The 11,574-nt window shown below is 47.2% G+C and overlaps 3 protein-coding genes across 3 annotated transcripts; 1 reads left to right on the plus strand and 2 right to left on the minus strand.

Annotated features, from left to right (window-relative positions):
* Nucleotides 1-305: 305 nt before the first annotated feature.
* Nucleotides 306-10,356, plus strand: LOC6584603. Its single transcript, XM_044007050.1, has 6 exons — nt 306-2,997; nt 4,876-5,353; nt 5,414-5,940; nt 9,246-9,607; nt 9,668-9,857; nt 9,916-10,356. Exons 1-6 carry the CDS (start codon nt 330-332, stop codon nt 10,077-10,079), a joined length of 4,389 nt encoding a protein of 1,462 aa, XP_043862985.1. The 5' UTR covers nt 306-329; the 3' UTR covers nt 10,080-10,356.
* On the minus strand, nt 6,653-8,725 carry LOC6584604. Its single transcript, XM_002010212.4, has 2 exons — nt 7,870-8,725; nt 6,653-7,292 (listed from the first exon to the last, which is right to left on the minus strand). The coding sequence occupies exons 1-2, from the start codon at nt 8,583-8,585 to the stop codon at nt 6,779-6,781; spliced, it is 1,230 nt and encodes a 409-aa protein (XP_002010248.1). The 5' UTR covers nt 8,586-8,725; the 3' UTR covers nt 6,653-6,778.
* On the minus strand, nt 10,350-11,487 carry LOC6584605. The gene is made up of 3 exons (XM_002010213.4): nt 11,361-11,487; nt 11,236-11,295; nt 10,350-11,173 (listed from the first exon to the last, which is right to left on the minus strand). Exons 1-3 carry the CDS (start codon nt 11,382-11,384, stop codon nt 10,661-10,663), a joined length of 597 nt encoding a protein of 198 aa, XP_002010249.1. The 5' UTR covers nt 11,385-11,487; the 3' UTR covers nt 10,350-10,660.
* Nucleotides 11,488-11,574: the final 87 nt, after the last annotated feature.

The following is an 11,574-nucleotide window of genomic DNA, read 5'->3' on the forward strand; positions in this document are numbered from 1 at the left end:
CTTCACTCAGACGTTACGGGCAAACGTTCAAGCAGCCGAAACTCGCATAGTATGTGGGGGCATTTGAGTTTCTCCTTTTGGCGGCGGGTCGGTGGATGTTGTTGGTTTTGGTTTTGGGTCTTTGGCTGGGTCGTTTTGTTCATTTGTAAACGAGACTCGCAGCCAAACGGTCGCGCACGCGTTAATTCCAAGAATCTCTGGACAAGCATAATCCAGTTGCCTCGTTAGCCTCGCTGCCTCTATACATAAATACATATACATATATATTCGCATATATATATATATATATATTTATATAAGCTATATAAATAGCTAGACATACATATATAATGCCTGCCTTTCATATAGTCGTAAAGCTGCTAATGCTGCGCCTATTGCTGGCCAGTTTGTCGGGTCTGTCGGGTTTGTCGGACCTATCGTGCGCCGCATACGACTTTGGCTATCATCCCAGCGCCGAGGAGTTCGATAGCCTCTTGCGCGAGACACGCAGCTGGACGCGCGATCTGCTGGCCAGCGAGCGACGACGCGAGAGCTTTGTGCCGCGCTACAACTATCCAGAGCAGCCACACAAGCAACACCTGCAGCAGCAGCAGCAACAGCAGCAGCAGCAGCAGCAGCAGCAACAGCAGCAGCAGCAACAGCAGCAGCAGCAGCAGCAGCAACAGCAGGAGCAGCAGGAGCTGGATTTTCAGCTGTTCAGCGATGATCAGAGCTTGCAGCAGCCGTATGTCTATGAAACGATAGCAAGTTTGGAGCAGCAGCAACAGCAGCAACATCTGCAACAGCAACATCTGCAACAGCAGCAGCATCTGCAGCATCAGCAGCATCTGCAACAGCAGCAACATCTGCAACAGCAGCAACATCGGCTGCCACTACCCGACTCGGTCTATGGACCAGCGCAGCATGTGCAGAGCGGACTCATTGAGATCACGGATAATCTAGCAGCAGCAACAGCAACAAAAAACACCACCAGCAACAGCAACAGCAACAGCAGCAGCAGCAGCAACAGCAATTTCCCAATATTCTTTACCAATCCCGCCACCGGCATTGTCTATGCCATTAGCGAGGTGGGCCGCAACACCAAGTCGCAGCCCTGGCCCAGCAATGGCAGCGACAGCGACGGCATTGACATCTATGTAACCAAGGCGCAGTATGACGCCGACATGGAAGCGCTGCGCCAGCGCTACGAGCAGCAATGCTCGCTGAAGGCCGCCACCGTCGGCGGAGCCGCAGCGCACTCGGTGCTGTCGACGCCCAGCCTGAGGCCGACGGCGCGCACGAGCACCGCCCGGCCGCAGATCATACGGCTGCAGAAGCCCAAGAAGACGACGGCGCCGAGCGCCAGCACAGCGGCCGGCCACAACAAGCTGCTGCACAAGCCGCCGCCCATTATGGTGGCCAGCGGTGCGGCGGGCAGCGTGAGCGATCAGCTGCTGAAGCTGCCGACGGCGACGACGACGACGACGACGGCGGCGCCTCCGCGCACGCAGAAGCCGAAGCGCAACAGGCGCAAGAAGAAGAAGCGGAAGACAGTGAAGCGACGGCCGGGCCAAAGGCCCTCAGTCGCGACAACAGCCGGGCCGCTAATTGTGCTGGGCAAACGGACGACGACGAGCGTCCGGCCGCCCACAGCTGGGCATACGGCCACGCAGCTAGAGAAGCCGCATATGCCGAGGCCCACGAGTGCAGCGATCGGAGGCGGCGGCACCGTCTTCAGTGATCAGCCCTTTGTGGTGTCCAGTGGGTTTATCGAAGTGCCGCATCGGGTGAGGCGTCGCTCGCTGGATGCGCTGCCCGGCAGCTCGGCGGGCGCTCGGCCCATCAGCAGCGGTCGGGGGGGCGGCCGGCGGCGCAGCTCCAGCAAGAGCGGAAGGCGGCCCGTCCAGAAGCCGCAACGTGCCACGCCCAAGCGGCAGGAGAACTCGCCAGCGGGCGACAGTGGCTATCGGGTGCCCCATGCGGTGCATCTGCTGCACGCCAGGCACAATGGCAGCGACAAGGCCGAGGGCAAGGGCAAGGGCAAGGGCAGGAAAGGCGGCAGCGGCGAGGATGACTTTGATTTGCTGGAGCTCATAGCTGGCGATGATTATGATGATGACAACGATGAGCACTATTTCGAGCAGGAGGAGGAGGGGCAGGGGGAGCAGGCAACGCATGTGAAGCGCCACAGCAGCAGCAGCGGCAGCAGCAGCAGCAAGCAGAGGCCGTCACAGGAGAACAGCAGCTCGGCGGAGGAGGGCGCGGATTTCGGTGCAATGGTCGAGGAGCTGCCAAGTGTGATAGTGAACAACAACAACAATAACAGCAGCAGCAGCAGCAGCAGCTCAACCACCAGCAGCACCGCTCAGCCAGCCATAGCCGAGTCCGCGACCAGCTCCGAGGAGGAGAAGCAGGAGTCGACCGAGAGCGAGGAGACGCAATCCTCGACCAAGAACAGTTTGAGCAAAAAGCGCATCAGACGACGTCCGCCTGGCGAGAGTCACAATTCCGATGAATACTACGACGAGGAGAAAGACGATAATGATAACGATGATGATGATGAAGATGAGGAGGAGGAGGAGGAGGGCGACACTGGCATTGGCAGCTTCTTTCGCATGATCTTCTATCCCGTCCAAGTGGCGATGGCGCGCATCTTTGATGGCTTTGGCGGCCAGTCCGAGGAGGACAACACGGAGGTCAGCACCAAGCCGAAATACCCCAGCTACACGCTCTACCACAGCGCGCACAGCAGCAAAGGCGACGCTGGTAGTGCAGAGGAGGAGGACGATGATGATGATGACGATGATGGCGGCTCGCTAAGCAGCTGGTTCGGCTCCTGGTTCGGACTGAGGCGACGCACCAAAAAGATTGGCAGCACCACGGCAATGCCAGTGGCGTCACTGCCTCTGCCGACGCCAGCGCCGGCCACAACCACTGAGCCACCCGGCTGGCTGGAGTCGTGGTTCGGCTTCGGCAAGGCCACAACGGAATCCTCTAGCGAGGAGTCGGACTATGACAGTGAGTAGCAAAAGTATGAGACTTTACACTGATTGACAGCCTGTAGATAACAGGCGAGGGCAGTTTGAAAAGTTTCCTAGCTCAACGTGAATCTAAAATAAATGAGAATTGTGTTTAGAAATTATGCAAATTTATTTATTTCGCATTTTAGTAGAACTGAGACAATAGAGGAGCTTTATACATACGAGGGCGGCTTGAGAAATATGGGGGGACAAAGTTAGAAGAAAGAGAAATTTGGATAAACTAATTATATTCTCTATTTAGTCTTATTACATATCTTAATGATTATTTCTTTAAAGACATATATGAGCATTTCCCCAGAAAATTCTACGTTATGTAGTGGGCGAACCCCTAATTTTGAATTATCTTCAAAAAGCACCATTTATAGTGATAATTTAGAGCTACAATGTAAGATTCCCTATTTGTCACAATGAAAAAAAAAAAAAAAAAAAAACATTTTTCTCATTTGTTTAGCACGATAATGGGCGCATTTTCAAGATATTTACAAATAAAGGGGTTAGCCTGCTACAACAAGTAGAAACTTCTGGGGAAATAACCACATTTCATTTTCATATAAGCAACAAAAATTTGATTTTCCTTCTTTTAAATTACAAAACATACATCGATTAGAGTAATTTTGAAATTGTCCGATATTAAATTAATCTCGATTCGATTTGAATAAACAAAATATATATATATATATATATATATATTTTTTTTTTCATTAGTGGCGGTACAAAATTTCCGAATTGTAAAGGAATTTATCAATCTACACAACATGCAAAACAATTGATTATATTTATGAATGTATAATATATTGAGGGAATTAATGAATATATTGTATAATATATATTAATATAATTTGATTGATTAAGATAAACAATTTTTCAAGCTACTCTTGCAATGCAATATTTGTACCCAGATTCAATATGTTCTAGCTAAAATGTTTTTCTTATTATTATAAATATTTTTGGATAACATTTCATAGATCCAATAGAACAAGTACTCTTGGGTACTCTTCATTAAAATGCCTTGCTTGAGCTTTTGTGGTGAGATTTGTTCCAGGCTAGTTTGCTATCAGACGAGATCTTCAGTTCTCTGTTCTTGGTACTTTGCTTTTGTTCTTTTTGCTTCATGCTTGTCGAATATATTCCTGAATATATTCCTGAAAATAGAGCCAAAGTACTGAAATCCACTTAACAATTCATTTATTAATTATATTTTTAGTACTAATCATTAAAAATAAAGTTAAGTAGAGAAAAAGTTAATGAATTAAAGAGGTTCTTTATTCTGCTTAAAGAGTGTGTAATACCTTTTTGGAGAAAGACTTCCTAACTCACAGAAAGTGAACATGGACTCTGCTCGTCTGTGCTCTCTTTGCAAAAGCTGAACTCTTACAATTCTCCAATGGGCATAGCAATAGGAGAAAGCTGATACTCTAAATACTACAAACGTCAGGAATCATATATCCCCGAAATAGAGTTGAATAAGAAGATATAATAGATATGGTATGAATACAATAATGCATTGTCTCGCATATGTCTACATATAATTGGCTGTATTGAAGCTGCTTGAGCACACCTCGCTGATTGAGGTGATAGCCGGCCCACTGACCTGCTCTCAGATCTAACGGCAATCTAGACGATCGGCCAGAAGCTTCTGGCTCGATCGCTCAGCGAGTGCTCATTGGGTCGATTCACGCTTTCTGCACAGTCTGAAAACGATTTGAATGCTTTTGGCCCGCTTAGTGCGTCTGATATCTAATAGCTCTATATATACATATATATATATATATCTCTCTCTCTCTGTCTATCCATCGTTTGCTCAGTTAGTCAGTCAGTAAAATTGATGTGGGTTTTCCACTTGCTAAACTTGCAGAGTGGTTTGCCGGCTGGTTTGATCCGACGCCGAAGCCAAAGACGCGTCGCCGCAAAACGACAACGAGCACAACAACAACAACAACATCGACGACGACAACGACGCTACCCACACCCCAAGTGCCGATCCTGACGATTGTGGATCCGTTGCGTAATCCACAGAACTGGATTGGCATTCTGGCCCATCACATTGTGAATGCAACGGCTGGTGGCGCGGGTGGCGCGGGTGGAGCGGGTGGAGCGGGTGGCGGTGCTGCTGTTGTCTCGAGCACCACCAAGAATCCGCTGCTGCAGGCGCTGGTCACCCGTGTGACCAGCACGACGACAGCTCAGCCGGAGCTGCCGCGTCGCATCAGCTACGACAAGTATCAGATATGGCGACTGAAGCCGCAGGATGAGCCTCAGGTACGGGCACTGGAGCAGTTCAAGAAGGGCGAAGATGGCAACAAGCTGCAGTGGCTCAAGGGACCCAGTCTCAGGTATGATCCAGAGCAAAGATTGCAAAGTTGATTTTTGCTATTCTTAAAACATTCCTGCAGAGGCCTCACCGACGTCCTGGTGCCGCCCAAGATGCTGGTGGACTTTCAGGGCACGCTTAACTTTGAGGGCATTGCCCACGAGGTGCTCATCTTTGATGTGGGCAAGGCAATCGCCTACGAGCGCCACAAGGAGGAGTATCTGTACACGACTCCAGCAGCGATCAGGCGACCCACCAAGCAGCCAAGCGCACCACCGCCCATGACCTGGAACAGGTACTACGAGTACGACGATATACTGCACTACCTGGAGACGTTGCGCATGCGTCACACCCAGCTGATTGAGCTGATTCACATCGGACGCTCCTTCGAGGGCCGTCCCCTGATCGTGGTCAAGATCGAGTCGAAGCAAGTGGCCGCCGCAGCGACGGCTGCAGCCGCATCCAGCCACAAGCGCCTGAAGCACAAACATCGCTCCGGCCGAGCCAATGCGGTGTTCATTGAGGCCGGTGCTCACGGCTTGGCCTGGATTGGACCCGCCACAGCCACCTGGATGATCAGCGAGCTGGTGCGCCTGATGCGCACGAACAGTGAGTAAATAGGGGCGCGGCTAGAGTTAAGCTATATAAATCAGCAGCCCAAGATCTAAAAATCTGTGAATCAAGAAGAAAGATCGTCCAATGAAATTGATTGCAAAAGAAAGATCAAATTTATCTAAGCATCAATGGTTTTCCATTTGACTAAGTCCTAAAGGAGAGAACATATAATCATATATATGTGAAAGTTACAGATTTGCCAAGTAGGATGATATATGTATTACCTATGGAATAAACCAAGGGAGTCTGCTTTCAAGCTCAACTTCCTTAGTTTAACAATAATATCTGTTTCTATATTATATCTACGTATCCATGCATCTAGTTAAAAATATAGTAATTTCCACGTGTCGTCGATATGTCCAATAACAATTATCATCTGCACAAGGTTAGTCCAACAGACCCTCTTCAAGTATAACCGATGTCTGCTCTTTGATAACCCTAAGCTCAATTTTCTTAGGAAACAAAAAAGACTATTAGACTCCCTTCAGTGTCAGCTCTTTGATAAGCCTACGTTTTTATCATTTATCATGCAAAAGGCTAGTTCAAGTCTGATATAAGTAAATTTAGATTAAGATCCCTACCATTCTAAACAATTGAGGCTTGACCTTTAGTCACATTCATAAATTGAAATAGAGACATTACTACCCATATCTATTATATCTAAAGTATTCCAATAGCTCCCACCTCTTTCGCAATCAAACCATAATTTCGGTTAGGCAATTATAAATACAATTTTATGATTGTTTTCTGCTGTATTGGCTTGATTCATATTGTTTGTAGTTAGGTTCTGAATTTGACACGTTCAATTTGGAAGCGGTGAATGGTTAGTCCGTCAGCGTCGACAGAAGAACCCGTTGACGTTCTCGCGCAGCCAGATGAGCCATGTGGGCGGCTGCTTCATTTCGGTTAGGATGGCACTCCGGCGGGATCTGTCGAAGATCTTGCGGCCCTGACAATCGGAATATCTCTGCTTGAACGATCGGCTGCAGGTGGACTTTTTGTTGGACTGGGCGCAGCATGGGGTCTTTGGCTTCGCATGCGGCGGATGAGGATGCGGTTTCGGCAGAGTGGTTGGCCTGCATTTGCTGAGAGCTCGTTTCTTGGGGAGCAGCGACGGCTTGCAGCTGGTCGATGGGCCGGCCTTCATGATGGCATCGCTCACCTTGGCATGACAGCATCCGTGGCTGTGGGTGAACACCGTTATGGCAAATGCAAATACCAGCAGCACGAACACAGTGCCCATGGCCACGTGCACGTTGCGATCGGCGTTAATCAGATCAACCATCAGCTGAACGATGTAGTAGCCCAGGGTTATCCAAAATGTGAACGTGCAGATAGCAAAGAAGCTGCCGAGCAGAACAAATTGATTAGAATTGATTGATTGGCCGAGTTAGGATCTACTCTGAAATCGAGAATATTCATCATCTGTTCATTACAAGGTATCATATAGACTTTGGTAATCAAGAGACCATCCCAACTAAAACGAAAACAAAAAGTCCCGTTTAATCCGATCTTAAAGGCATGGAATGGGATGATGGAAAAAAAACGAATGGATAGATAGACAGTCTAATGTGCCTACATCTGGGATTTGCCTGGACAGATGGACCTAAAGATGGACAGACAGATGTAGAAGCAGCCGTAGGGATATGCAGACAGACAAACGGAAGGGCTAGCAGATGTAGAAGTGGATAATTAGATATCTGATGAGGAATATGTATTTCCAACCACGTCCACATCCACCAGACAGATGTAGAGGCAGACAGACAAGCGGAGGGGTTAGCAGATGCAGAAGTGGACATGGATCAATTAGATATCTGATCAGGAATATGCATTCCCAACCACGTCTTCATCTGTGTACTAGTTTCACACATGGTTCCTTATGTGACTTCTAGGCATATTAGCGGAACTAGTTGCACTACTTACACCAGTATGCCCAGCATTTCAATCAGAAAGGTCACAGCCGCATTGACATACTCATTGTCGCACACATGCACCCCCTTGGAGATGCCCTTGCGGGAGTGCTTGCAGGACATGGCACAATCGTTATTGAGTCCGCAGTTTTCGCTGCAGTAGGTATGATCTATGCAGACGGTGCGACCGCTGGCATTTAGCAGACCCTCGTTTCCCTGCAGATGAATGGGCAGGCCGAATGTGTCGCGTCCGTGCATTAGGCTTGGGTCCACATTGACAAATGGGAGGTTGATGCTGCAACCGGATCTCTTCGGGATGTCCACACGGGGCGTGCCCTCGGTCACGCTCGACTTGCGACTGTAATCCATGCCGCCAAATGTGACATCGGGCAGTCCTCCATGGCTCGAGCCGGGCTGATGATATTCAAAATAGTCGGACTGTTGGCCGTGGCCCATCCCATAGTTGTGCTCACCACAGTGGCAGTCGCTTTGGTTACTCCCCGCATGCGATGCTGAATCCACTGACCATTCGTTGCTAAAAAATTGTATGTCATGGACTCTACAAATGCTGCATTGGGCCGCTTGATTCGAGCCTTTGCTTAGCAGCAGCGCCTTCGCCTTCTCCTTGCACTTCCTGCATGGACAGGGCGAGGACTGCAATCCCTGCCGATTCTGTAGCGACCCAGACCCGCCACACGTTGGACCAGAGCAATGGCACTTGCCTGACATTGCGCGGCACTAGCCAAGACTGCACCCAATCGAGTGAATATTTTGAAAACAAATTTTGCCCAAAGACTAGCACTGACAGATTCAAAGTATACAAACTGTTTAATCAGCTCGGAGCTGACTGCCTGACCTACATACCCACTTGGATCGAGCAGAATATGCTACTAAAATTTCTTTTCAACATTTTCATTTCTTTCTGTCGAAAAAAAGGGGGAAAATATACAACAAACAATCGATAATTATCGACTAGATACTTACATATGTATGTATGTATGTACATATATAAAAAATATACATACATTTTATGTTAATTAACTACATGTTCAATGAATGACAACTTATCGATTTTTATCGATTTAGCTACAGGCAAGATTTGGGCAATTAGGGCACATAGCGCTGTATATAGAAACAAATAACCCACTATAAAATTAATAGATGACCATATGTATATCGTTTAGTCGCTTTTCCATTCACTGGAATTATAATCGATAAAAATCGATTGGTACCTGTTATTGGTAGATCATCAATACTCATCAGCTACAAATGAATAGATCGCAATTGCAATCAAATTCGACATTCGCTGCAAAAGATATCGATAAAAATCGACAAAATGTTATTATCGATTATTTATCGAATATTAAAGAGAATAATCTTGTTTTTTAGAAACCGACGAGGATCACGAGTTTATACGCAACACGACGTGGTATATAATGCCCGTACTGAATCCGGACGGGTATGTGTATAGCCATGAGTACGATCGCTTCTGGAAGAAGTCCCGTTCACAGCATGTGGCCAAGGCACCCGCTGGACTGCTCGACTCGGCGATGACGTGGCTGCAGCAGAAGCGGCCAGGCGATAAGATTTGCTATGGCGTTGACTTAGATCGCAATTGGCTGTATCACTGGGGCAAGCGGGGCAGCTCAAAGGCGCCATGCAATGAGTTCTATGCGGGTCCGTCGCCCTTCTCGGAGCCGGAAACCAAAGCTCTGTCTGACTTCCTAATGGACTATCGCAAACAGATCAAGGTAAGGTATCAGGGGCGTCTAAACTTGGATGCAATTATTTACATACATTTGCCCTTCCAGCTGTATATATCGCTGCAGGCCTACGGCCAGGTGTTGTCGTATCCGGTCAAGGCCAATTCGACCTTCAACTCGGAGCGCATGGATGACTTCCTGGATGTGGCGATGGTGGGCACGGATGTGCTGCGACGCAGGGGCAGCAAGGCGCGCTACAAGGTGGACTCGGCCAACGATTTGATTGAGCAGCGTTCGGGTATGTGAGCACCGAAGATGTCAATCCAAATAGTTGCCCAATCTCTGTCTTCCCCTAGGATGTGCGGATGCCTTTGCAGCCTACGAGATCGGCATACCCTTCAGCTACACACTCCAGCTGGCGGATAATGGCGTGCACGGCTATCTGTTGCCCAGCGGCGCCATTGAGAGTACAGCGCGCGACGCCTTTGAGATAGTTAGCGCGATGCTGGATTACATCTGAGACGATGCGGTGGGGTTGTTGGAGGAGGATGCGAATGTCAACGATTAGTTCCTTTTCGACTGCGATTTGGCTACGGATACGGATTCGCATTCCTGCGCTTACAATATTAAGGACGAAACCAACGCTATATATTATATATATATGTATATGTATATATGAGTACAATATATATATATATATATATTCATACTCAATATGTTAAACAATTCAATATCTTATAGTACTTTTTTTTTTCTTTTTTTTTTATAAATATATTTCTCAAAATATCTGTTTACATTTATAGTCCTAATATTTATTTATTTACTTATTAAACGTAACAGAAAAAAAAAGAAGTTAACTTTAGCTTAACTAAAATGTTTCTGCGTTTTTGTATCAGATTGATTCAGAATAGGCCTTTATATATATGTATATACTTTGAGGCATCAATAGGCCAAAGATTTGCTCAAATTTTGATATAAGTCTAGTGATTATAACAATGAGAAACTTGGCAGCATATACGGCTGGTATTTAAGAATTAAACAATAACATTTAGCTTAATTATAAATTAAGGCACTCGCTGATTTGTGTCGGGGGCTGAGGCATCAGTGCAGGCCCATGGAGAGGCCAATTCGTTCGGAGAGCGAGGCAAAGTTTGTATAGAGCTCGTTGTCGCTGAAGTAGAGGCCGATGAGCAGCTTGAATTGCGCCTGGGTCAGTGGATAGGATTCGGTGGGCAGGACAATGATGGCGTCGACAGCGTTTAGTTTTTGCTTCTGCTTGGATGCCTGCACCATTTCTAGATAATTGCAGAAGGCAGCGGCACACTTGGCTATGTGCCGGACCAGAGTCGAGGTTGTGCACTGCTGCAGCACAGGACGACTAAGCAGTTCGGTGATAATCGAATACATATCGAATATAATGAGATCAGGACGCGGCTGGCAGTCATACAATTCAATAATGCGACGCGGTGCGCTCTCAATGTCCTTCAGTGTGATGCTCATCCAGCGCTCCATGTGGACGAGCGAGCGCGGCTTCTTCAGTGTGGCAGGCAGATTGAATTGTTGTTGGGTCAGCAGGAGTACCTTCTTTTCGTGGTTCACACAATGCTCGCACAGCTGCATTGAAACAGAGATCAGCGAAAAGTTGCAGCAGTTATGCCGAACAGAACGGGACTTACCTTCAGCATAGGACGGCTGTAATCGCCATTGGGCGACAGGAAAATGTGATTCCTTGTCAACTGTAAGCATGGATAATTTTGAATGCTTGATTTTAATAAATAAATAATAATAGTAGTTTACTTACACCGTCCTCTGAACTGTGGAGCATATCTGCCGGCTTTTAATTGAGCGCTTTAATATCTCACTGAACACAATTCTACACTTCAGGGTTGCTTGTAACAAATCGATTGGCTAAACTATCGGTATTACAGTTACCGATATACCACCGATTAGCGGGCTTTTTAATTTATCAGTAAAATAGTTGTCAATCAAATCTTTATATTTCTATTGCTTAAGAA

Source organism: Drosophila mojavensis, unplaced genomic scaffold, assembly GCF_018153725.1.
Source record: "Drosophila mojavensis isolate 15081-1352.22 unplaced genomic scaffold, ASM1815372v1 contig_136, whole genome shotgun sequence".
NCBI lineage: Eukaryota > Metazoa > Arthropoda > Insecta > Diptera > Drosophilidae > Drosophila > Drosophila mojavensis.

Coding starts and splice junctions, on each gene's coding strand:
- LOC6584603 (XM_044007050.1), top strand. CDS start 330: ATGCCTGCCTTTCATATAGTCGTAAAGCTGCTAATGCTGCGCCTATTG. Junction 9,608..9,667: donor ACTATCGCAAACAGATCAAG/GTAAGGTATCAG, acceptor TTGCCCTTCCAG/CTGTATATATCGCTGCAGGC. Junction 9,858..9,915: donor TTTGATTGAGCAGCGTTCGG/GTATGTGAGCAC, acceptor GTCTTCCCCTAG/GATGTGCGGATGCCTTTGCA.
- LOC6584604 (XM_002010212.4), bottom strand. CDS start 8,585: ATGTCAGGCAAGTGCCATTGCTCTGGTCCAACGTGTGGCGGGTCTGGG. Junction 7,293..7,869: donor GAAATGCTGGGCATACTGGT/GTAAGTAGTGCA, acceptor TCTGCTCGGCAG/CTTCTTTGCTATCTGCACGT.
- LOC6584605 (XM_002010213.4), bottom strand. CDS start 11,384: ATGCTCCACAGTTCAGAGGACGGT. Junction 11,296..11,360: donor TCCACAGTTCAGAGGACGGT/GTAAGTAAACTA, acceptor CCATGCTTACAG/TTGACAAGGAATCACATTTT. Junction 11,174..11,235: donor ACAGCCGTCCTATGCTGAAG/GTAAGTCCCGTT, acceptor GTTTCAATGCAG/CTGTGCGAGCATTGTGTGAA.